Below are 25,336 nucleotides of genomic sequence, written 5' to 3' on the forward strand. Positions count from 1 at the left end.
TGCACACACACAGCAGTGAGTAGTGAACAAATGCACACACACACACCCGGAGCAGTGGGCAGCCATGCTGCGGCGCCCGGGGAGCAGTTGGGGGTTCGGTACCTTGCTCAAGGGCACCTCAGTCGTGGTATTGAGGGTGGAGAGAGTGTTGCTTATTCACTCCCCCCACCTACAATCCCTGCCGGCCGGGGACTCGAACCCACAACCTTTCGATTACGAGTCCGACTCTCTAACCATTAGGCCACGACTTCCCCCCCCCCCCCCCGACTTCTACTAATTTCTCCTACAAATTCATTGAGCCGAAGCATAAACTTTAGCTTGTTTTGTCAGAGAAACTCCTCTCCCACTCCGCTACCGCTCGCTTCGTCCGCCATTACGCTCTGCCGAAAAGAATTATGGGATAGGTAGGACGGGAAAGGATCCACCACACCCATCCTTCCAATTCGGGGAAAAGGAGGACGTATTTGTGGGCCGCAGTTGAAGGATCCTACGAATTTGGACAGCCTTTGTCGCGGCGCTGTGACGTAACATCCTTCAAATGAGTACTCCGAAGGATGCAGACCCTGAATTTGGACACAGCCGAGGTACCTCATCAATCACGTGACCTGTGTAGACGAGATACCTCATCAATCACGTGACCTGTGTAGACGAGATACCTCATCAATCAGGTGACCTGTGTAGACGAGGTACCTCATCAATCACGTGACCTGTGTAGGCGAGGTACCTCATCAATCACGTGACCTGTGTAGACGAGGTACCTCATCAATCACGTGACCTGTGTAGACGAGGTACCTCATCAAATGATGAGCCCATGTTGCCATGTCCGCTTTTCTGTAATCAAGTCAAGTCAAGTCACCTTTACTTATATAGCGCTTTTTACAATGCAAATTGTGTCAAAGCACTGCATATATCAAAAAAAAAAAAAAAAAAAAAAAAAAAAAAAAAAATATATATATATATATATATATATATATATATATATATATATATATATATAAATAGTGTCTTTGCAATAAGGTCGGCGATATCGCTGGAAATGAAGCGATATCGCCTTCATATCATAATCAACATTGTTCTTGGTTTTTATCAATTAGCTTATAAAGACAGTCATGGGTGGCAATTTTTATCCATTGTTTTTATTATTCTTTCTAGAATAAAGTCACTTATTATTAGGGCTTAGTTTGCCCATGTAATACAAGAAAGCATAATAACATTTGTTAATTATCCCCACCTGCGGTTCGAGTTCATTTCTGTTTCTATCTATCTTTACCCATTAGGTGTGTGTGATTTAGATGGTTGTATCTAGTAATGTTAAGCGAGTTGTAGGCTGTTTGTGAAACATTTGAATTTGTTTGTAAAATGAAATGCTCTAATTCTGGAATCAGACAAACGAAATCAAGCAAATATCGGCAGCACTAAACTAATATCCTATTGTTCGTGAGGGTAATGGGTTATTTTAGGCTTAGATTAGTTAGGCTAATTTTATTATGGAGTTTTTAGCGGGATCTGGCAACACTGTTTTGCGTGTTTTACCGACGGACCTTCTCTGTCAAGGAGGGGGACGTTTCGTTTCGTTTCGTATCGTATCGTCTTGGTAATGGCGGACACATGTGGCCAAGTCCTCCTTGGGTCTGGATTAACAATCCTTTCCCACCCTCTTATGTACATCAAGGTTTTAGTTCAGGTAGGATTTACACAATACACGCAAATATTAGAGCAGTAGCTAGTCGACGCCTGCACACGAGCTGCTGTCGAGTACTTTTGATAGCATGTTGATAAACGTTAGCCAGTTCGTTTATGAACAGTAACTGAGTTAATACATATTGCAGTGTGTCCTTTTGAGACATGAGCATCGTTGTGTGGAGTACATTTGTTTACAGGGATAAAGGCGTCTATGCTCATCATCATGGGGTAGTTAGCTGTACTAGCAGGGTTGTTGACCGCTGTCTATCTGGTCTGTGTGTGTTAATGGTCTATAAGGTCAGCCTGATAGGTCTGTCAGGTGTAGTTTTTATGGCAGTTTTTGTCAATATACTTACAAGTCGTACTATGTTAATGCATTATAAGCCCACTGAAAACAGTACAAACTGCATTTTTACACCAGCGTCTTTCGGGCTATTGATTAAGATTACTGCAGGTTATTGTGATGTGTACACACACACACACACCCATACATGCATACATCTATATGCATAAAACATTGATTTGTGTAGAAAGTAAATTGAATCAGCTTTACTTCTGTAAGCTAAATGAGGTTTATACTCAGGATTTTCACAGTGTTTACCTCTGATATATTACCACACAGGTTTTCACTGTATAGTAATATAAAATGTATTATTTTGTTATTTTCTTCCAAGTCAGATATTGTATATAACAGATATTAATATAACGTGTTTTTTTTGTTTTTGTTTATAGGCACAATAAAATATATTGTGTATCAATTTGTCACGTTCACCTGTTTTTATTGGTGAACTAACATATTTGTATCTTTGCAAATACAGGTTGGACATGAACCTCTTCCTCCTACGCTAGGAAGAAATATGTTTGGTCGACAGGTGTACCAGCTTCCAGGGCTTTTTGCATACGGTAAGATCAAGGAACCGATTGCTTCATTTTTTGTGTCAATAGCCATTAATTTAAGTCTTCATTTGATATTTAATTTGATTTTTAAGAATTCTGGAAAATGCATGCAGTTCTTAGACTTACATTTGTTTCATTTAGCCAAACACATCGTCAAGATCGATGGGAAATCAGGCCTGTTTAAAGGTCTCACCCCTAGGCTATTTGCTGGGACCATTGGCACCATTGTTCACAGTAGAGTCTTGCAGGTACAGTATGCACGCCAGGTTCTTCAGAGATTTATTTGTTTTGATAAGAAATGTGTATGTTTCTGAGTGAGTTTGTCTTGTTCTGAAAGTCTGGTAGTGTGTAATCCTTAGTTGTTTGGTGTATGACGCCCAGTTTTTAGTCTATGTCCATTTGCAGTCAGTAAAGTACATGTTTTCCAGCCTTTAGATAGGCCTCTGTAACTGTGATTTGTGCAGGGTGTTGCTTGGCTGCATGTGGCAGTGTTCAGACTGTTGCAATGTGACTTTTGTGTTTATCTGGCTGGGCACAGCTAAGCAGAGGTTATTTATACTCCGTTTTAAATGGCTCTAATGTTTTCTTATAACCCACAGAAATGCCAGGAGGAAAAAATTGAGGTAGGAACACGTGTGTTTTCAGAGGTATTATTTTAGTGCTTGAATCCATTTAATTTTGCCTTTTTTTTTTTTTTTTTTTTTTTTTTTTTTTTTTTACTTTGAGTGGAATTGCTGCAGTTAGTTACACGTGAGATGATATAATAGCACGTATCTCATCTCTTCACCTTCTCAGGTGGTGGGAAGCAGTCAGAAAGCAGAGGATGGTTCTCTGCAACATGTAGTAAATGAGGTGAGACACTTAAAGCAGAATTTTGGACTAGTTTCCATACCTTGTATGTCAGTCAAAGCCTGTTTGTTTACATAGTCATGATTCTGATGTGACTGAATGACACGAGTAGAAAATATGTGCAAACAGACTTTCATGTTTGCACCAGTTATTGTTTACTGAAATGTTTTGCGTCTTGTTTTTTTTTTCCCCCTCTTTTTTGTATTGTCCTCTCAGACCACTAAAGAGATGATTGCACGCTCATGTGCTACAATTGTCACACACCCTTTTCATGGTAAATGTACAAGCAAATATACAAATATACAAATGTATAAGTTAGTACAATAAAAGAACAGGTTTTATGATTTGAATCTCACTTTTCTCTCAGTCTGTGAATGTCATCTGTTTTTTTCCCCCCCATCCCAGTGATCACACTCCGATGCATGGTCCAGTTTATTGGTAGAGAAGCCAAATACAGGTCAGTTGTTTTCTTTTCAGTTGTTTTTCCTTTTCCGTTTTGCACATTTAATAATTGTTTGTTCTTTCCAGTGGTGTCTTTGACTCCATAGTTACCATCTACAGAGAAGATGGAATCCTGGGTTTTTTTGCGTAAGTGCAAAATTACATATTTTCAAATGAGGTAATCTATAGTTTGCCTCATGATGCATTTTTAAAAGTTGTACTGTTTTTAATGTATGGCACCTTGTTAAAAGTGCATATATATGTGTGAAAAAAAAATCTGTCAACCTTACTAGTCTACCAGTCATTTTAAGTGCTAAATAAATAATAAATACTTTCATGAATGCTGTCAGGCCATTATACAACTCTGTGTCTTTACCTTCAGCATTTATGTTTTTTGTCAACCCACAGTGGCCTCATTCCTCGTCTACTGGGTGATGTTCTTTCCCTGTGGATCTGCAACATGCTTGCTCACTTCATAAACGCATATGCTATAGACGACTCGGTATGTAAACACACACAAACTTGTGTACAAACAACAAAACATTTTGACCCTAAATTTGTACAAAATTTCATTCATTGTATGTGAGATACTTTTAATCTTTCAGTATTTACAGATTCATCATTGTATACTGTTTTGCTAGAACAACAATTCTACATTTGTGTCAGTTGTAGTTGCATGTTATGTACTGATTGATTTTTCCTGTTGTACCTGACTCAGACGAGTCATACAGGAGAGATCAAAAACTGCTCTCACGCTGTGACTGGGGTAAGTCACTTTTTACAAAAACATTAAATGACGAATAGCATCTAAAGTAGGGCTGTGAGATTTGGGGAAAATATCTAATTGCGATTTTTTTTTTTTTTTTTTTTTTTTAATTTTTTTTAAATTTGCAAAGTCAAGCTTCAGCTCAATATTGTCAATAATGTGCAGCACAGTATGAGTATCATTAACATGCTGAAAAAAAACAAAACAAGAGAAACCATCACAGAAATTTTTATAGTTTCCATAAAAACCATTACAAAATTCCTTTTTGTTTTGGGCATTATTCCAATAGGAATTACTGTTGTTCTATTGGTTGCCATCTGCTAGATTACATCCCACCAATAGAATGCATCAAATACCAGTAGACACCATTATAGTTTACATTAAAACCAATACAATTCCCATCATAACCCTTAAATCCATTACATTTTCCATTGTGTTTTGGGAGGGGTTCTACCGTTTTTCTTTTTCTGCGGGGAAGATTATAATGGTATTACTACTTTTACAGAATTACAGAATTTCACAGGAAAGATTTGTTTATTTTTTATAAATCTAGAACTGTATTTCTGTAGTCAATTATTAAAGTATTACATGTTACATGGGCTGATTTATTCATTTTTGTGAATCCCAAGTATTTGGGATTTTAAGAACAAGTGGGAAATGTACTGAATGTTTCATTTCATCCAAGTGAAATTGGCAAGCAGTTAGACTTAATTTACATTCGTTTTAAACGCGGAGCCAGGCGCGAGTTGACACAGGTTGCTCGCGTGCGTCAGGCCTCGTCCATATTGCCAGACTTGCGGAGCAGAACCTGGCGCGAGACCGTGAGTATAAAAGAGCGTTACGAGACAGGCTGCGTCTAAACAGCTCGTCTGTGAGATGCGGTAGACGCGCAGCGTGGGGCAGAGCGTGGCGAGTATGAGAAGCATTCAGAGACACAAGCCGTGTTTGCGGTCTTCTGAATTAGCGAACATGCATTATAACCTTATTTCAAATTAATCTTTTGGGGAGATAAAATATGTAAGATAACATTTATGTAGCCTACAAATAAAAACACCCTATAGGTTAGTAAGACTGCCACTCAAGGGTGGCAGTCATGCATATGCTCTGGAACAGAGTAATATCGCGTCCACATCGCAAGCTTTGCGATTCGATTTCGATTAATCGCACAGCCTTAGTCTCAAGCACTCACCACCAGCCTGTAATTTCTGTTTAAATATACTTTATAAAGTGTTATTAAAACATTGTTGCCACGTTTCAGTTCTAATTATTAATGTTCTATAATAATAATAAAAAACTTTACTGGCTCATGCTTTCAGATGATATTACAAATGTATGTATATTCTTATATACATAAGAGATCAGGATTTTTCAGATAGTTTCTACATAATAAAAATAGTAATAATTGTAACACAAAATAACATGTCTAAGTTAAAAAATATATACTGTATCTCACAGAAGTGAGTACACCCTTCACATTTTTGTAAATATTTGATTATATCTTTTCATGTGACAACACTGAAGAAATGACACTTTGCTACAATGTAGTGTGTGTACAGCTTGTATAACAGTGTAAATTTGCTGTCCCCTCAAAACAACTCAACATCCAGCCATTGTCTAAACCGCTGGCCACAAAAGTGAGTACACCCCTGAGTGAAATTGCCCAAAGTGTCTATTTTGTGTGGCCACCATTATTTTCCAGCACTGCCTTAAACCTCTTGGGCATGGAGTTCACCAGAGCTTCACAGGTTGCCACTGGAGTCCTCTTCCACTCCTCCATGACGACATCACGGAGCTGGTGTATGCTAGAGACCTTGCGCTCCTCCACCTTCCGTTTGAGGATGCCCCACAGATGCTCAATAGGGTTTAGGTCTGGAGACATGCTTGGCCAGTCCATCACCTTTACCCTCAGCTTCTTTAGCAAGGCAGTGGTCATTTTGGAGGTGTGTTTGGGATCGTTATCATGTTGGAATGCAGCCCAGTCCCTGCTTCAGTAGGTCAAAGTACATGTTGGCATTCATGGTTCCCTCAATGAACTGTAGCTCCCCAGTGCCGGCAGCACTCATGCAGCCCCAGACCACAATGCTTGACTGTAGACAAGACACACTTGTCTTTGTACTCCTCACCTGGGTGCCGCCACACACGCTTGACGCCATCTGAACCAAATAAATTTATCTTGGTCTCATCAGACCACAGGACATGGTTCCAGTAATCCATGTCCTTAGTCTGCTTGTCTTCAGCAAACTGTTTGCGGGCTTTCTTGTGCATCATCTTTAGGAGAGGCTTCCTTCTGGGACGACAGCCAGGCAGACCAATTTGATGCAGTGTGCGGCGTATGGTCTGAGCACTGACAGGCTGACCCCCCACCCCTTCGACCTCTGCAGCAATGCTGGCAGCACTCATACGTCTATTTCCTCTGGATATGACACTGAGAAGGTGCACTCAGCTTCTTTGGTTGACCATGGCGAGGCCTGTTCTGAGTGGAACCTGTCCTGTTAAACCGCTGTATGGTCTTGGCCACGGTGCTGCAGCTCAGTTTCAGGGTCTTGGCAATCTTCTTATAGCCTACACCATCTTTATGTAGAGCAACATTCTTTTTTTCAGATCCTCAGAGAGTTCTTTGCCATGAGGTGCCATGTTGAACTTCCAGTGACCAGTATCAGTGAGTGAGAGCGATAACACCAAATTTAACACACCTGCTCCCCATTCACACCTGAGACCTTGTAACACTAACGAGTCACATGACACCGGGGAGAGAAAATGGCTAATTGGGCCCAATTTGAACATTTTCACTTAGGGGTGTACTCACTTTTGTGGCCAGCGGTTTAGACATTAATGGCTGTGTGTTGAGTTATTTTGAGGGGACAGCAAATTTACACTGTTATACAAGCTGTACACTCACTACTTTACATTGTAGCAAAGTGTCATTTCTTCAGTGTTGTCACATGAAAAGATATAATAAAATATTTACAAAAATGTGAGGGGTGTACTCACTTCTGTGAGATACTGTACATAGAAGGAAAAAATCAAGACAGATCTTGGTTTAGAAAAAAGCCAGAGAGATATGTTTTGATTTATGTGTATTTGAGTGTGTGTCTGACAAGTACAATAAAAAAATGTATCAGTTAGTGGCAATTCTATTGTAAATATGTCTGTAAGTTGTGCTATTGTTCTCTTTCTAATGTATTTACCTTTTTGTTTTTGTATCTTTTTCATCTTTGCTCAGTTTTTTGCAAGTATGCTGACGTATCCATTTGTATTGGTGTCCAATCTGATGGCAGTAAATAACTGTGGGTAAGGGATGTTGTGTGACTCTAGTGGAAGCATTTGTGAATGGCATTACATGAAAGCTGGTTTCTTAACTTCATAAGAAGCTTGTAATCTTAAACTTGTTCATCCCTTTCAAATGATCAAGTTCTATGACTGTAGTTCATTTATTCACCTTGTTCCCCTTTCCCAAAAATGACCTGGCTTGTAGGATACCTGTATGTCCTAAAATATTTAAAACTAATGGAGGTATTGTTGTAAGTAATGTTTCTCCTGATCTGACCCAGGCTGGCTGGAGGTCTGCCACCTTATGCTGCCGTTTATCCCAACTGGCTCCACTGCTGGAGTCACCTGAGCCGAGAGGTGAGCAATTTTTCTTGATATAAGTTACTGGGATTGGGGATTTGAATTTTGTTAACGTTTCTTGAATGTCTTAGTTCTTCCGCTGATGATCTTCTAATGTTAATTGGAATTTGAATAGACTAATTGAATTAAAGGGCTAATAGAATTAAAGCAGCACACTACTGTAATAATGAGTTTACATACGTGACTGCATAAAACAACGGGAAAGTATTTTATTCTAGTCATCTGGATATGTTTTATTTTCTTTTGTTGAGTATCAAGGTGTTTCTCTAGATGTATCCAAACAAGTTAATGTGTTAAACTGGATAATTGACAGAACATCTTGAGCAACAGAAAAAAACTAATTTGTCAGTGACTTACTAAGACATTTCATTATTAGGGATGACTTCTTTAGCAATGGGTAACATTTGAAGAAACTGTCAGAAAATATCATTCTGATTCCCTCTTCTCTTCTTGTGTCTCTCAGGGCAACATGAGCAGAGGCAACAGTCTGTTCTTCAGAAAGTTGCCTGCAGGGAAGACGTATGCCATTGAGCAGAAGAGATTTTTTTGAATGGGAAGCAATCAGCATAGTCTAAAATTATAATAATGTAACTGAGCTGGCCCACAAAGTTGGACTCCTAATTCTTCGTATGCACTTGTTTAAGATGACAAACGTTTTTTGATAATCAGTCTGCATCAGCCTCCAGGATTATTACTGTTCATTTTATCAGTACATTGTTTTCACTACATTATGATTTTTGATTTGAAATTATGAAACATAAAGAGCTTTATTTTAATACCCAGGGATTTGTATACGTAACCAAGTTAAACAAACCGCAGTATAATTTCAATGGAGCACTCGGGGTGCCCTAGACCATCTGTGCCTGAGTCCAGTACAGGCCCCTTACATCTGTTTTTCGTGCTTGACCATAATGATTGTCAGTAAAACAGTAATAATACACCTGCTGTTGTCTCTACTGGTTCATGCACTGACTGACTGACAAACATGAATTTCTCTACCCTGTTAAAAGTAGACTGCGTTGTGTGTGTTCATGTGAGAGGAAGGTTATGCAGCACTTTATACCACTGCATTGTCTGCCTATCTGATGTCTACCAGATGTGTTTTGCATAACTTTAAGCTTTACCTCCACCCTGGTGATTTTGACAGATAAAGGCCTCTGTGGCTTCTTATCAGTGTAGGGGTTAGAATAGTTTTGTTGTGGAGGGCAATTTCCAGCTGCATCTCCATCAGAACTCCGGTCCAGTCACAATCAGTTGAGATTTTTTATTTTTAATGATGTTCTAATTGACCCAAATAAATGTGAGAATGCTTTTTTTGGTCTTTGTGTCTTAGTCGTCCATCATCTACACAACAGACGGATGCTATACATCAAGAATAATTTCAGGAACTAGCTGTAACATTGTATTTGTCATTGTCTGGAGAACAAAGTATACGAAATACAGTTTAACAAGAACTGTGAATAGTGTTTATATTATTGACATATGGTGCAAGCAAGAAAGTATGAAAATTGATTTATTGAATAGGGTTGTATGAACCACTATGGATTTATAAACCAGGGGTCTGTCAGTTTTGTTTGATGATATAAAATGTTTCCGAAAAGATGCAGATATGCATTACAATTATTAGTATCAATCAAAGCTAAGCTAAATATTTAAGTGGCCTAGCTGTCTAAAGACACACTTAGTATTTTTATTAATTTTTTTACATCTCAGTAGAGTAACTTCAGATTTTATACAGTACTATTTGTACTAAATACTATTAGAGTATGGAGAGTACGGAAAGGTGATTTTCATCCTCTCCTGCAGCATTTCTAGCATATAATTTAATAATGAACATAATGCAATGTTGGTCAGGTCATACAGCTTCATCAATATGTATCCCAAAATTCAAAGTCAGCTTAAAGAAGAGGACATATAATTAGTTTTTACAAGTTTTTATAACAAGCTATAACAGAATTAGGTATCTTTAGCCCTTGAATGGTCAGAGGAAGGTCAGTCATTGAATGTAGACATATACTCAGATTAAAAAGTGAGTAGTCTACATCACAACCAAATATAGTTTATGAAATCATTCTACATTTGCTTAAATTACAGGATATGGAAACACTGCATATGTGGGAGTCCAAAGCTGATGATCCAGCAAAACAAGCAACTCAACCTCCTGAAGTTGATACTCATGTCATGTGGGCTAGGCCTACTAAGCAAGACAGGGGTTAAAGGGAAAAACAACACAATAATAACTGGTTTAAATTGTTCTTTATCCAGAATAGGAAAGCATGAAACAGTATAACAACTATTGAACGTGCTTCTATGTGAAGAAGAAAACCACCTCACATTACAAAATGTCCTTCGTAGTGTCCAGGGATTAACAAAAATGCACAATACTTTTTTTATATCTCAAAACCACAGATTTAGATTACATAATTGTAATATAAACACACACTGTTAAGTAACTGGAGGATTTGATTGTTGTTGTTTTTTACTTTAATTTGGCACTCAACACTCCTGTCCGATTGGTGGCGGTAATGCACAATGAGCAGGTTTGCCAATCGACAAAAGCCTACAAGAAAAAGAGAAAGAAGAAAAACAGCGTTTCAAGATGTCGTCGCTGAATGATAGATCAGTTTGGGATGAAGTGGAGGTCTGTTATATGTTTTTCTATACTGTTTTCCAAAACTAGTAAATATTGTACACGTGCAGAAATATGTATCAGGAGTGGTGTGTTTAAATGATGTTTGAGCGCTGGGTTTGGGTCTGATGGCTTTCTGAGGGAAGAGCATAGCATGACACAGTGAATTTCACTGTGTTTCATTCATTCTTTATAAGTGTGAGCATTCACCCATACATCATTCATCGTGGTAGATAATGACAGAACAACTCCACATTTTAATTCGGTCTAAAATTACAAAAAGATCGCAATACATCTTTAGTAAACGTGTGATTGTGGCTTGCTAGGATAACGTTAGCAGGGTGAGCTAATGGTGAACATGGTAACTGAGGTTTCCTGCTGCTCACATTAAGTTTAATCAGATGTTGTTTGAGTATAGGAAGTATATACAGGAAACCTGATGTTTATGAGGTTTGTGGCTGAAAGACTTGAAAACAGACAACTTGTATTCAAACATGACTCCGTCATATTTTATAGGATGGCATCGGCGAAGAAGTCCTCAAGATGTCCACTGAAGAGATTGTTCAGAGGACTCGTCTTTTGGACAGTGAGATTAAGGTAGCTGTTGTATAATTCACATTGAGTGTGCAGATGATTGTTTTCAGTGTCTTCATGCAGTTCTGTGCCTCATTATGGTGTTTATGATTGCAGATCATGAAGAGTGAGGTTCTGCGTGTCACTCATGAGCTGCAAGCCATGAAAGACAAGATCAAGGAAAACACAGAGAAAATAAAAGTGAACAAGACTCTGCCCTACCTCGTCTCCAACGTCATAGAGGTAAAATGTCTCCTTTCCTCTAGACATCTCATTTAAAGTGTCAGAATGGGACATAAGGAGCTTTTTTTTGACTGCATCTAGTTTGTGTATGGGATTTAAAGTTTGTATGTGTTGTGTGTTTGTATGGAAGCTGCTAGATGTAGATCCTAATGACCAAGAGGAGGATGGAGCCAATATTGATCTGGACTCGCAGAGGAAGGGCAAGTGTGCCGTCATCAAAACCTCCACCCGGCAGGTGAGTCAATTATGCAGCATTGTTTTTGTGTGACCATGAATTTCCATGATGCTTTTCGTTCAGATACTGATTCATGGAACTTTATCTTAATGGTTTTATAGTGTATGACATAGTGCTATAATTGCAGACCTATTTCCTGCCTGTGATTGGTTTGGTGGATGCTGAGAAACTGAAACCTGGTGATCTTGTGGTTAGTGAGAATTAATTTCCCTTGACAAACTAGTTCAATATATTCACAACCTTAAATAATGTTGTTTGAAATGTGTCTTTTGCTTTGAAATGTGTTAAATTTGCATCTGCTACTGTTCACAGGGTGTGAATAAAGACTCTTACCTGATTTTGGAGACTCTACCCACTGAGTATGACTCTAGAGTTAAGGCCATGGAAGTGGATGAGAGGCCTACAGAGCAGTACAGTGACATTGGTGGTCTTGACAAACAGATTCAAGAGGTATTGAAGTTTCTCACAATGACAGTATTGTAGACAGAATGTTAGTTGACTTATTTCTGAGCTCACTGCTTTGCTCTTTGCAGCTGGTGGAGGCAATTGTTCTGCCCATGAACCACAAAGAGAAGTTTGAGAATCTGGGGATCCAACCACCAAAGGGAGTTCTGATGTACGGACCACCAGGCACAGGAAAGACCCTGCTGGCCAGAGCCTGTGCAGCCCAAACCAAGGTGCAGTGTGGGGGGGAGGGGGGTCACATTCTGATGTTTTATTATTATTATTATTACTTTTTTCTGTTATAACTGTGATTTGTTATTGCATACTGTTGTAATATTTCACTGAAAAACACACAACATTTTTTTTGTTAGTTATTAGAAACAAAAATAACAGTATAATTATCAGTTCAAAATTGACTAATTTTTCGTTTTCAAACATTAAACCATCAAACTTTTATTTTGATGCAAAACTGCAGGGACCCTTAAAGCTTTTCATTTATTTACAATAGCCGATTTATAACTATTTCTCATTACAAGTATGGGTTGCATATTAATTCCCAAATGCAAGTTACAAGAGACCCAAAGTCAGAGCAGATGCTGCTCCACACAAAATCCATCTCTGCATTTACGAGATACGAGCCGCCCCGAGATACTGTAAACATCTAAGAACACAGTGCTTCACTCTGAAACACGCAACACATATTTTGATTTATTTTAATTGCATCCTTTGCAATTTGCAGTTATTAACCCTTTGACATATACAATCAGTGAATCTGGTGCTGTTTTTGAAAAAAAGAAGGAAAAAAAAGTTAGAAGTAGCTTTCAAACTCTAAAAGCTACCCCTTATTATGAGGATTTAAATTTTTATTATATTTTATTATATTATATTTAAATAATTTCTACTCGGGCAAAATGTACATTGAGTTTGACACTCCTGCACAACATTTTTTGTGTTGATGCATTAAACTTTATCTTGAATTATTCTTTTACTGTCCTTTCTCAGGCAACATTTTTGAAGTTGGCTGGCCCTCAGCTGGTACAGATGTTTATTGGTGATGGTGCCAAACTGGTACGTGATGCATTTGCTCTTGCCAAGGAGAAAGCTCCCTCCATCATCTTCATTGATGAGCTGGACGCTATCGGCACCAAACGCTTTGACAGTGAGAAGGCTGGAGACAGAGAGGTGCAGAGGACCATGCTGGAGCTACTCAATCAGTTAGACGGCTTCCAGCCCAACATGCAAGTGAAGGTACACACTTGAGCCCATATGCTTGTGTCATAATTGTGGACCTGTCAGCCCTGTCAAGGTATTTTTTCTTCTTTTTCCCCCCAAGGTGATTGCTGCCACTAACAGGGTGGACATCCTTGACCCGGCTCTGCTTCGTTCAGGTCGTCTGGATCGTAAGATTGAGTTCCCCATGCCCAACGAGGAAGCTCGTGCTCGCATTATGCAGATCCACTCACGCAAAATGAATGTCTGGTATGTAACATTTGTTCGTTTGTGTCTCAACTGGTCCTGGGTGTTGTTCGGAGTTGATGTTTTACTATTAGGTTGGGCATTTGCTTTTAAATGGTCATTTTGTATTTTTGCACATCAACTGATGAGACATTTGCAGTAGTAGAGCACAGTTTTTGTGGGCAAGACGTGAAGTTAAAGCAGCAAAACAACAGCTTTCATAGCTTATTTAATGTTTTATTGGATTGCATGAGTCATTTGTCTATTGTATCTGTAAAACTGAAGTTCAACTGCTATACAAATTTGAATAATTCTCTAACACACAAATTAGCATTGTTCTCTCCCACCATTTATTTCATTCATCTTTGACTTTTGTGTGTTATAGTCCTGATGTGAACTATGAAGAATTGGCACGCTGTACTGATGACTTCAATGGAGCTCAATGTAAAGCAGTTTGTGTTGAAGCTGTAAGTATGATCTTTGCAACCTTAAATTAATTTACCTTTACTGCTAGTATCTCTTTTTTTGAGGTGGTATTAACATTGTGGTTAAGGCCCTTGAATGTCATTTGTGACAAGTTTGATTCCAAAAAGGGGCACATGTGTACTAAAAAAAAAAAAGTACTTCAGTCATTCACATGCTTTAATGCAAGATGCAACCTGTCTGACGATATTTGACAAAGAGATTTTTTTTTTATTTGCAAAACAGAATCTGAATCAAAATTACACACTTTAATGGTCCACTTGAATACTTGGGTTTTTTTCTTATGGGAATATCATTGCTCCTGATTGTTGTTATTGCATGTTACCTAAATGTGTATTGTTCGCTTTTGTGTGTTAGGGCATGATTGCTCTGCGCCGTGGGGCCACTGAACTTAACCATGAGGACTATATGGAGGGCATTCTGGAGGTGCAGGCAAAGAAGAAAGCCAATCTGCAGTACTATGCTTAACCCAGTAGAGGTGTGTGTAAGTGTGTGTGTGGGAGCGTGAAAGTGTTCCAACTGCAGGATCAGGTACACCTGTAAACCTGTGCTACTGGGATCCATTACTGTTCTGAGTAATTACCTGATTGTGTTGGAGACAGATAAACCGAAAGCAGATTGGACTGTCTCGCAGTGATGACTTGCAGAATATTTTTAATTTAACCTTATGTTTGTCTTTCAGTTCATTAAAACACAAACCTATTTACCATTGTTTGTGTTTTTTTTCTATGAAGGTGTCAAGTGTTGTTTCTGCATGTTCCTGTTTTATTAATAGTGATGGGAAAACTAGTAGAATAATCATAGTTTTGTAATCAAGCTCTTCCATTTGTGTAATTTTGCACCACAAGGGTCAAATGTAACTGCAAAAGTGACAACCTCTTCAAGTTTACAAACCACTTAAAGTTACCACTTGTAGTACACTTGAACCCATCTTTCATACACTAGTACACTCAAGTGTACAAGTGGTGACTCAATACATTTTTGTTTTTTAATACACCGAGTATGTTAAAAGCACATTTCAATGAAGTTCCAAACATTGGTTCGGGAGGAGCCTAATCATTCAGTCCTGTCAATCATCATTACGAGCCTATATAAGCAGATCTCATTGCACCGTCCCAACGTCAATTCTCCCCATCTCCTCCTATTTCTGTTTTTCTCCCTCTAGGTAATATTGTAATGGGGGGTTGAACTCAGCACTCAATTTGAGCCTCGGTTTCAAGCCTCCATTAAGGACAGCTAGCCAAGTTTGTTTACCATTAACCGTCAGGGCTGGATGGGCAAAGGCTAGGCTAGTAGAAATCCTCAGACAAACATTTTGATGTGTTTAAACTTTTTGAAGGAATCAATCTACGTTGTTGGGTTTGAATAAAGTTTTTCTAATTTTATTTTATAAATGTACATTCATAAATCCAAAAATACATGCCTGCTTATCCTGAAATCACTGTAGGGCTAAACAGACTCAAAGTTTGGTTACAAAAAATTATTGCACATGATGTCTAATATCATACTTAAGCGGTTCATAATTCAACAACATGCCCACACTGCGCAAACTGTCTGAATCACATCATAATATTGGGAGATGCAGCTCTATTTCATCTAGAACTTGTAAACTACTCTTCAGGCATAACATCATGGGAAAACCTTCACTGGATCCTGTCCGTTTATCAGTTCCCACACTATGTTGGCATCTTTTTTTCTTGAGAGTGTGAAGTTCATGCTAAATCTCACAGATGAGTGGAAAGAATAATCTGATTCTCACAGTCCTCTAAGATTTTCCACAGAAACAGTTCAGCAGTCACAGAGTCTGCCAAATGAATCTCTCTTCATTGCTCTTCTTTACTAACTGTCATTTCATGTGTCCCAGATGGTATTGGTGAACTTTTGTGGTGTTCATTCTCCTCTCCTCCCTTCTGACCTCTGCATTTGACCCATACGCACCCAAGCAGACCACTGCAGTGCTTCCGGAAAGCCGGATCACAGCAAGCATACAGCAGAGGGTTTAAACAGCTGTTTACGTAGCCCAGACAGATGGAGTACGGATGGGCCGCCACCAACCACTGGTCGAAACTGCAGGAAAAGGGAAGAATGCCCAATTCCACCATAGCGGAGAGTGTCTTGTTGGTGTGGAAGGGAAGCCAGCAGAGGAAGAAGGCCAACACAAGGGTGATGATGATACGGAGGAGCCTGCGTTGGCGCGTATGATCAGGACGCGGGCCAAGGCTGAAGTGTCGGGAAAGAAGCCGCCCTAGCCAGCCATAGCAGAGCAGCAGCACTACAAGAGGTAACAGGAAGCCAAGCAGAGTTGATTTTAACCCCAAAGCTGCTGACCACATCAGCTCTGCCTGCTCCGAAGCTGCTGGGTCCAGCTCACTTGAGATCAAGTTGGAGTAGTCCATGTCACACAAGCAGGATGACACATGTCCGTCCTCCCCATCACCATAATCTCCAGCTTCCAAATCCACCTCCCTTACAGTCCGCAGAAGCAGAGCAGGAAGTGCCAGCATTCCAGCCGCCAGCCACACGCTACCCACAATCCACTTGGCGCGGGTGGTTGACCGTCCCTGCTTTGAGCCATTGCCATGCTTTCGTGTGATGACGCAGTAACGCTCCACGCTGAGCCCAGTCAGAGAAAACACGCTCGCATACATGTTCAGTGCCACAATGTAACTGCTCACCTGACACAGAACATGCCCAAAGGGCCAGTGGTAGCCCAGCGCTGTGTATGCCGCCCACAACGGCAGGGTCATGACAAAGGCCAGGTCAGCCAATGCTAGACTGGCTATTAAAGACTCTGTTACTGTCCGAGAAGATGTAGGGGAGGGACAAGGGGGTGGATTGGTGGTCTGGGAAGATTTGGAACCGCTTCCAACCCTCCTGCGGCCTCTCGCTCGGCGGTCCAGGTACACCCATAGCACCAAGCCGTTACCCAGGGAGCCCACGACAAACACCAGGAGGTACACGCTTGGAATCAGCACCCAGGTTGCAGACCATTCTCTGTAGTCACACGAGGGAAAGGGTGAGGGTGAAGGGAAGGGCAGAGACCCAGACATCTGAGAGACACTCACTTGCACCTAGTGCAGAGAGAAAGTGGATGACATGAACAGGAAAGAGAACTGAGTTTCTTTTTAAGGGCTTGAGAGGGGAAGAATGGTTTGGAAAAAGAACGATGATGGAGCACTTGTCTTTCCCCTGGATTCTATATTTGTGAATTTCCCATGATAGTTGGAAGAGTCAGTGACACTTCCTTCCTCCTCTGTCCTCTAAACTTTCTGGGAAATCACAGACAAAAGAAAAAAAGGTTATTGGAAGCTGTGCATTAAAAACAGATGAGAAAGAACTTCTCATATAATTTCTGGTTGCATCATATACATTCTCAACCCCTAAATAACCAGCTTATACACTGCCTGGCCAAAAACACGTGCTAATATTTTGCTGGATCGCCTTCAGCTTTGATTACGCTCTGCATTAGTTGTGGGATTGTTTCAACAATTGTTTCCATCAAAGGCTTCATTAATTTTTGCCTGAGATCTTGTATCGACAGTGGGAGAATCAAACCAGTCTGTGAAGTCTATTTCAGCATATCTCAGAGACTTTCAGTAGGGTTAAAGTCTCTTCTCAAGTCTCTTCACAATTTGAGCCTGATGGATCTTGGCATTGTTGTCTTGAAATATGGCTATGGGATATTTCTGATGTGTTTGTTTAACAAATAAGCTACACACTGCATCAAAAGAACTTTTGTCAAACATATAACGTGCCAGAATTAGAAGTATTTGCTTATTTAAATACAAACAGTGATTTTTGTTTGTTTTGCCAGGCAGAGTATGTTATACTTGGACATAACTAATCCATATCAGTAAATACATGCACTTCCAGTAATAATTCTGCAATAAAAAAATAAAATAAAATAATTACATTTCATTCTCTTTTTTGTGTATTAATCTAGTGATGTACATACTACATATATAAGAAAACCTAATCAAATCTATCCCACAAAAGCAATGCTTCTCTATCACACATCCACCATGAACCAAATAATCTCATACCTGTTTTTCCTTAAGAGCTTCCCTCTGCTTCTGTTAATGATTGTGCCCAGTGTTCTCTTCTCTGTGGTAGGTCTCACTGTTTTTTGATGATCTTTTTAAAAGAAGGACACAAATTACTATGTATCGATGGGTTTCTCTTGATGTCCCTCTCAGCTCACCTCTCCCAGAAACGAATGCTTCTTTCTGTCTCACCTCCTGGGAAGTGTCTGCTCTTTTAAAGACCATCTCCTCTTTGAGTCCATTCCCTTTTCTGTTCTGTCCTCCTCTCTGGACCACCCCGTAGCAGTTTTGTGAGATCTCCAAACAGTCCCTCTTCTCTTAAACAGACTGAGTAAACTCAAAACACCTCAGGCTTGAAAGAAGCTTTATATACATGACAATGTCTTTCACTGAAGCAAACAGCGTACCTCTGGCCAACACTACCACTAGGTTGTATTAGCAAATATAGTATGCATTCTTACAAATAACGGGTTACTTAAAGCATTGGGAGATCAGGAAACCAGAGACAGTATGTGTGGCCCATTGTTGTACAGACTGTTCATTGAATCACACTAGAGGGTGATTTTGTGTACCAGGAAAAGTAAGAGTTTGACCTGTACATTTGCATACATTTCTATAACACATGCCTGAAGAGTTTGAAACACTTTTACCTAAAAAAAGTGGCCCGCCAGCAATCATATCTGGGCTGCACCCATGGGCCATAGCCAGATTATTTTAATAGCGGCTGGTTCTGAAATAGATCTTTCATGACAGCAGCAGTTACTCACAATCAGAGTATGTTACTCACAATCAGAGTGATTTTGAATGGAGGAGCGGATTTTTTTAAAAGGAGGAGCGTTGTGGTGTTCACTCGCTCCATCACTGCTCCATCAATTACATGCCAACGACCCGTAATATAACTGCATATTTAGCAAGAATTCACATGTTAAATAGCCTATATTTAGCTAGCTAGATAGAAAAGGATCACTCAAATCAGAAAGAATGTGAAGGCTATGATGACTGCAGTGGACATGAGCGGGAAGTTATATTTCTCAAGGAATTTATTTGTTCCTTCTGAATGTTTTCAGCTGACAGCTGACTTTTTTTCAGAATTGCGTGATTTAAATTCTGAGATATAAACTCGCAATTCTGAGAACATATCAGTCTTTCCCCTCCTCAAAACTGGACTTTAACAATTCTGACTTTATAACTCGCAATTACAAGTTTATATCTCAAAATTCTGTGGGGAAAAAAAGTCAGAATTGTGAGATAAAAAGTGGCAATAAGCTTTTTTATTACTATTAGTCAGTGGCAGAAACGGGCTTCCATAGAAGTGTGATATTTCAAACATACTGAAATACTTTAGACGCGGAGCGGTGTTTCTGACATCAGTGAGCGCGGAGCGGAGCGATTATTAATAAATGCTCGGAGCGCGGAGGGAAATGGTTGACGCTCCACTCCGCTCACATACTCTGATTGAGATCAAATGTGGCTTTTTGTTAATGACTGTAGCAGGATTTACAGAGTAACAGCTCACTACCAGTTACAAAATACACTGTAACAGTCAGTCACAGGCAATTCTGGTTGCACTTTTCATCCATTAATATCTTAAATTATCCTTTGTCTATGTTCTGGTCCACCATCTAGTGGTGAATTTTTTTTTTTTTTTGGCCCGATGCCAAACTTACTTGCAGACCCCTGCTCTAAAGTAACAATTTCTCATCAGTGTTATGCTGCTAAATTCAATACAATCACAGAGGAACTTCCTATAGGAGCTAACCAGACGTTTATAATTTTCTAAGTCTTATTTTTCTTGAAAAATTGGTCTGGACAAGAGACTATGGTATCGTGGGTTGCAGAAAATAAACAATAAACTTGCCATATCAAACATGGCAAAATTCATGTGAAATGTGATGTTCATATGTTTGGAAACATTTCTTAGATTATAATCGATTATCTTATAAATAGTCAGTCTCACATTAGCTAATGTACAATTATGTGACCCGTTCACCTGCCTCTGTTCAACTAATAAATTCATTGTGTTGGTTCTATTTGAGCTCAGCTGCATGTCTGAGGTCCTGTTTGAACTATTTGAGCAGTCTGAGTCTTGTGTTGTTTGAACACTTCTAAAACTCAAGGATTCCCTATTATGGGCTTTGTGTGTTTTTGCATGTTGACACTCTCAATAAGAATGAAAAAGGGAAAGTCTTTTGTCTTGAAGAAAATCTTGACAGAGTCTACAGGACAGCTATTTATGATGCAACACAATGACACACAGCAAATATTTAAACATGCAACTGAGTACCTTGTTTCTCAAGCTAATAGTAATGAATATGTGCAGAGTACAATAGTCAGAGATGAGATGTTGCTCACAGAGACTTTTATTAGAAGTGGTAGAAGCAGATGAAATTTCCTGTTTGCATCTCTATTTGAACTAGTCTAGACCACTTATTCAATAAAACAAAAAAACACTGACCCAGTGGGAGCGCACCCTAAAGATTTTGCCCTGTGATGGTCCTGGTTACTGCATAGCATATATATGTAGAATATACACTTCACACTAGATTTTTCTCTCCTGTTCCCAATTGATCTCAGCTGTACAAATAGTGAGGGTCTATAAAAGGGTTGTAAGGTCATATGCATGCATGAGTTAAACACACTCTGTTTGCATAGCACTGGGTCAAACTATAAATTACAGTAACCTACCTTATATTTGCATGCCTTTAATTCTATATGTATGAGAAAATATTCAGCTTTCCCCAAAATGAATTTGATATTTGAAATGCCCTCAGCATGAATTCAGATCTTTTATGTTTAATCATTTTTTCACCATCAAGATGCAACAACCCATGGTAAAATGAAACATGCCCATAAAAAGTGTTATTAGAAAATGGAAATATTTGAAATTGCAGTATATTCTGTGAGTTGACTCTAGAGTTTGATGAAATGTTTTAAGAAATTTGCTTAAATCTCAATGTAACAAAAGTTGCCAATAATGATACCCAAGACACACGTGCAATACCCAACAGACTATTCCTATTTAACATACAGTATCCCTTTTCTTATTGACATTCATTTGCATTACTGCATCTGTAGCTGAATAAATATACATATTTATTCACTTATTTTACTTTGTATTACCTTTTATTATCAGTCTGGGTAGACATTCCACAAATAAGGAATAGTTTATGTCACTTTTAAAGCAATAAAGGGAATGGCCAAAAAACATTTATTGACGTTATTTTGAACACAGAACTAATAATTATATTAATTAACGTCTAGAAAAAAAAAAGAAAAAAAAATCCTGAAATGAATCGCATAAATAATGGTTATAAATAATGGGGTGCTGCAGTGATACTTGTTAGTCATGGCTGTTAAAGACCCTATATCTGAATCTTTTTTCCTATGGGTTTTTTCTAATGGTTAGTTAATGTGGTTAACATTAGCTGAAGAGACATCACATTTTGTTTTACAACATAAGTTGCTAATATACAGCTATAGGCCTATATGAGGAATCGTTTAACAGAATTCTCAAACTCTCAATTTGCATAAAACTGCATGTTCCTTTTATTGGTCACATAAAGGTTCAGTATGTTTCGCTGGCTATAGTGGTAACAAGAAGCTAATCAGCACACTGAAAATACTACATGTCTACATATTGCATGCAATGTTTTTCAAGAGATTTTAAGTTTTAAAAGAGACATTCGTAAACAAGGCAGAGGTAAAGCAGGCGTAAAGGGTTTTTATGAAAATGACGATGATATGATACATTAACCCTTAAAATGTCAGCATCCCTCATAACCCACTCAGTCGTACCACTTTTCTGGGTAACAAGATTAGCCGCGAAAGAGTACACATACATAAAGCAGCACTGAATGCAATAAATTATAATCAGATGGTTTCCCTTTCACTATTAAGTGCAAAACTAAAACTAAAATACAAGCTTTAGCTTACAAGCTTTAGCAATGAGCACACACAGTTTTAACATACAGCTGAGATTTAAGCTGTGAATGCTTCTTTGACCACTTTACACAAGATATAGAAGATCTCTGCATTCTCACTGCATGATACCACTACCAGCTTTACAAGGAACAATGCAGAAGCGTTTTAGAGAACACCCCACCAGAAGAGTGCTAGTGAGAGCAGTATTCCCACAACAGAGCGGCTGGACACGGACACGGGTGCTGTGTTACATAGGTCAGTGGTACAGCAGGAGAACTTGAAGCTGGAAAGTTTGGGAAATTTCTCGCCGATTGCGTTGTAGTTACAATCAGAGTACTGTATACACTGCCTGCGTGTATCACCACCTAGAAGAAAAGGGGGTGAGCAGATATGTCATGCAAAGTCAAAGGGTCATGGAAATGGTTTGTTAGAATACAGAAAGACACTATTTTCTAAGAATGAGTGAGCTGGCACCTCTCTCGTAGACGGTCACGCAGGCATCATCATAGTAGCAGTTTCGAATTTTAGAGCATGTGCCAGTGTAGTCCTTACAACTGTAACACTGAATGGCAGAGCCTTGAAAGACAAAGAGACAGACACTTTTTTTTTTTTGTTGCAGAAATAGTAATGCAAAATATGACAAAAACACATCTTATGCATGGTGTAAACAGGCTTAATGACAATACATACCAAGCCCCACCAGAGCCAGAACGAACACCACACACACTCCAACAGAAGCTTTCATAATGCCTTCGGTTTACCAGTCTAATCCTGATAAAGAGAGAGAGAGGAATCTGAGTAAAGTACAATTTGAATTTGTCTGAATGTGACTGCATGATATGTTAATTCCAAATTTAGATTTTAAAATCAAATTCATTCTAAATTTCATTCATGAATTTGTAGACTGATCTCAAACCCTCACATTCAGAATGTTTAGACTTATAACAGGTTAATGCATGAACACCAAGCCTGTAGTTGCTTCTTACTAACATTTTGTTCCAAAACTGTGTGACTTTCTTTCTTCTGTGGAGTCAACATCACCAAAACTGTTTGGTTACCATTATTCTTCAAAAATTGTGTATATATGTATTTATTTATGTTTGTTCTGCAGAAGTAACAGAATCATACCGGTTTGGAACCACATGATGATGAGCATATGATGACAATTTAGATTTTTAAAAGATTTACTAACATAATTATTAGAGAAAGAATTGTCGGTCATCTAAGGAGTACATAGTTTTGTTGAGATGCGTCCCGTTTTGACCGATTATCTGGCCTGTATTATAGCTATACTATTATTACTGCAACTACGACCACAACTATTATTGTTATTGGCTTGTTATTTTGCATTGTAATCATTAAGCTTTAGACATTATCGAATCTATTCTGTTGTATAATTTGTCTTTTGAACTTGATTCTGAACATGTCAGCCTTTTATCAACATCCTGGATCTTGAACAATATATATTATACATAACATATGTTTAATGTATGGCATAACACTTGCCACAATATGACATTTATAAAAAAAATAATAATTAAATAACAATAAAAAAAAGAATAAATATGCTTGTTCTGAGAACACAATTCAACCTTTAAGTTCAAATGTACCTTTATAATATACTTGATATACTACACCAGTGTATATAATAAATAATAATAATAAAAAAATAAAAATGTTTGGCGAGATCATTTATTTGACTCTCTGACACCGTGACAGCTCATCTCCCTTTCATGAAATTATGGATTGATTGATTTTCTTTTCAGAATTTATAGTATTTGTAAAACTGAAACCAATGACTACCTTAAATCAAATGTCACATTTTATCATAATTTTCTAACATAACCTCAGAAGAAAAAAAACATAGTGTCCCTGGAAAAGTCAACATATTTAATGCTTTATAGTTTTTAAAAGTTGTAAAAATGCAATCTAAATCAGCCTGGTTCACAAGTACAGAATAGAATATACTAAGCAGTATGCCATAATGCCAGTTACTCTTCTGTAGTCTTACCCCAGTGTGAAGAAGGTATCCAACCACAGACGCATCCAAACCAGTCTGAAAACTGGAGAGCTTGAGCCACTTACGCGTTCCTAAACACGCCCACAATGCTCTTCAAGGAATCTTTTGTGCTTTTTATTGTTTACCATTCTACTGTCCTAAAATATTTAAATAAAATATATTATAGGGTATGTTGATTTTACTTTGAGATAAAAAGAAATAATATTGCTAAAACAATTCATCATTAAAAGAAATAATCACAGGGAATGTACTGTACATTAGAGTCAGGGACGGTCACCCTAACGGAGCTATTCTGTAGTACAATATTGATAGTGTAGCATTGTGATTTCTGTAACCGTTGAATTCCATTGCTATTCTGTTCGTGAATGAACCTGCAACCTTCTCTACAATACTTATTCAATATCCTGTGGTTGAAAGCTGAATATTAAAGTTTTCTATTCTCAGTTTAATCAAAATGCTAAGAACGAAAATCCCACCATTAAACATGTACAATGTGTATATTCTTACTTGCATAAACAAGACATTAATTTCATGTTATTCGTCTCTTTACAATTCTTGTTTTTAACGTTTTCTGACTGTTGTCCCATTTCTGTTGTTCAGCACTCCTGACTTATGCTATATGCACATACGCTCAGTTCCTCTAATGCTGAAGCAGTATAAGATTTACATTTTTATCTATATGCAATTTTTAAAAAACACAATTAATTTGACCATATGTCTTGGTCAGGCTTCAGCAGACAGTGGCTTAGTGAATGGCCCATTATTGGACACGGGGTCACATAAGGATTCATTCTGCTGTAGCACAACAACAGCTGAAATATGTGAGGCTGTAAGCAATGAACATGATCAAAATCACTCACATGTAGGCATAAAGGACCATTAAACATACACTGGTGTGCAACGAAAGGTGATTTGAAGTGATCTGGCATGAAAAGCCTACATGTCAGATGTATTGGCCCTAGTGTGGGCACTTCAAAATTAATTGTTTGTCAAAATACTTGGGATAGGTTACAGAAATTTAGCA

At 38.5% G+C, this 25,336-nt stretch overlaps 4 protein-coding genes across 6 annotated transcripts; 2 read left to right on the forward strand and 2 right to left on the reverse strand.

Annotated features, from left to right (window-relative positions):
• The first annotated feature begins 1,268 nt into the window (after window positions 1–1,268).
• LOC306869239 (mitochondrial carrier homolog 2-like) lies at window positions 1,269–9,585 on the forward strand. Of its 2 annotated transcripts, none has more exons than XM_079415919.1 (13): window positions 1,269–1,684; window positions 2,502–2,586; window positions 2,722–2,828; window positions 3,180–3,203; window positions 3,376–3,432; window positions 3,646–3,703; window positions 3,835–3,886; window positions 3,958–4,017; window positions 4,279–4,372; window positions 4,589–4,636; window positions 7,860–7,927; window positions 8,188–8,263; window positions 8,730–9,585. In XM_079415919.1, exons 1-13 carry the CDS (start codon window positions 1,598–1,600, stop codon window positions 8,814–8,816), a joined length of 903 nt encoding a protein of 300 aa, XP_079272045.1. In that variant the 5' UTR covers window positions 1,269–1,597; the 3' UTR covers window positions 8,817–9,585. The 2 variants fall into 2 exon arrangements, with proteins under 2 accessions (XP_079272045.1, XP_079272044.1); XM_079415918.1 differs by having other exon boundaries at window positions 1,555–1,684; window positions 3,180–3,227; window positions 8,730–9,583.
• A 1,172-nt stretch (window positions 9,586–10,757) lies between these two features.
• Window positions 10,758–15,030, forward strand: psmc3 (proteasome 26S subunit, ATPase 3). The gene is made up of 11 exons (XM_079420055.1): window positions 10,758–10,907; window positions 11,412–11,492; window positions 11,586–11,711; window positions 11,842–11,946; window positions 12,074–12,136; window positions 12,259–12,396; window positions 12,480–12,623; window positions 13,393–13,638; window positions 13,724–13,869; window positions 14,231–14,312; window positions 14,686–15,030. The coding sequence occupies exons 1-11, from the start codon at window positions 10,866–10,868 to the stop codon at window positions 14,794–14,796; spliced, it is 1,284 nt and encodes a 427-aa protein (XP_079276181.1). The 5' UTR covers window positions 10,758–10,865; the 3' UTR covers window positions 14,797–15,030.
• Window positions 15,031–15,699: 669 nt separating this feature from the next.
• Window positions 15,700–18,710, reverse strand: LOC306871860 (apelin receptor B-like). 2 transcript variants are annotated; one of them, XM_079420067.1, is made up of 3 exons: window positions 18,564–18,710; window positions 18,372–18,462; window positions 15,700–17,597 (listed from the first exon to the last, which is right to left on the reverse strand). In XM_079420067.1, the coding sequence occupies exon 3, from the start codon at window positions 17,376–17,378 to the stop codon at window positions 16,152–16,154; it is 1,227 nt and encodes a 408-aa protein (XP_079276193.1). In that variant the 5' UTR covers window positions 17,379–17,597; window positions 18,372–18,462; window positions 18,564–18,710; the 3' UTR covers window positions 15,700–16,151. The 2 variants fall into 2 exon arrangements, 1 of the variants encoding a protein (XP_079276193.1); XR_013784380.1 differs by lacking the exon at window positions 18,564–18,710 and having other exon boundaries at window positions 17,456–17,588; window positions 18,372–18,472.
• A 2,007-nt stretch (window positions 18,711–20,717) lies between these two features.
• On the reverse strand, window positions 20,718–24,350 carry LOC306846835 (CD59 glycoprotein-like). The gene is made up of 4 exons (XM_079380467.1): window positions 24,304–24,350; window positions 22,983–23,063; window positions 22,767–22,868; window positions 20,718–22,657 (listed from the first exon to the last, which is right to left on the reverse strand). Exons 2-4 carry the CDS (start codon window positions 23,035–23,037, stop codon window positions 22,458–22,460), a joined length of 357 nt encoding a protein of 118 aa, XP_079236593.1. The 5' UTR covers window positions 23,038–23,063; window positions 24,304–24,350; the 3' UTR covers window positions 20,718–22,457.
• Between the last annotated feature and the right edge of the window lie 986 nt (window positions 24,351–25,336).

The sequence above is a fragment of the Barbus barbus genome (genome assembly GCF_936440315.1).
Source record: "Barbus barbus genome assembly, chromosome: 1".
In the NCBI taxonomy this organism is placed as follows: Eukaryota; Metazoa; Chordata; class Actinopteri; order Cypriniformes; family Cyprinidae; genus Barbus; species Barbus barbus.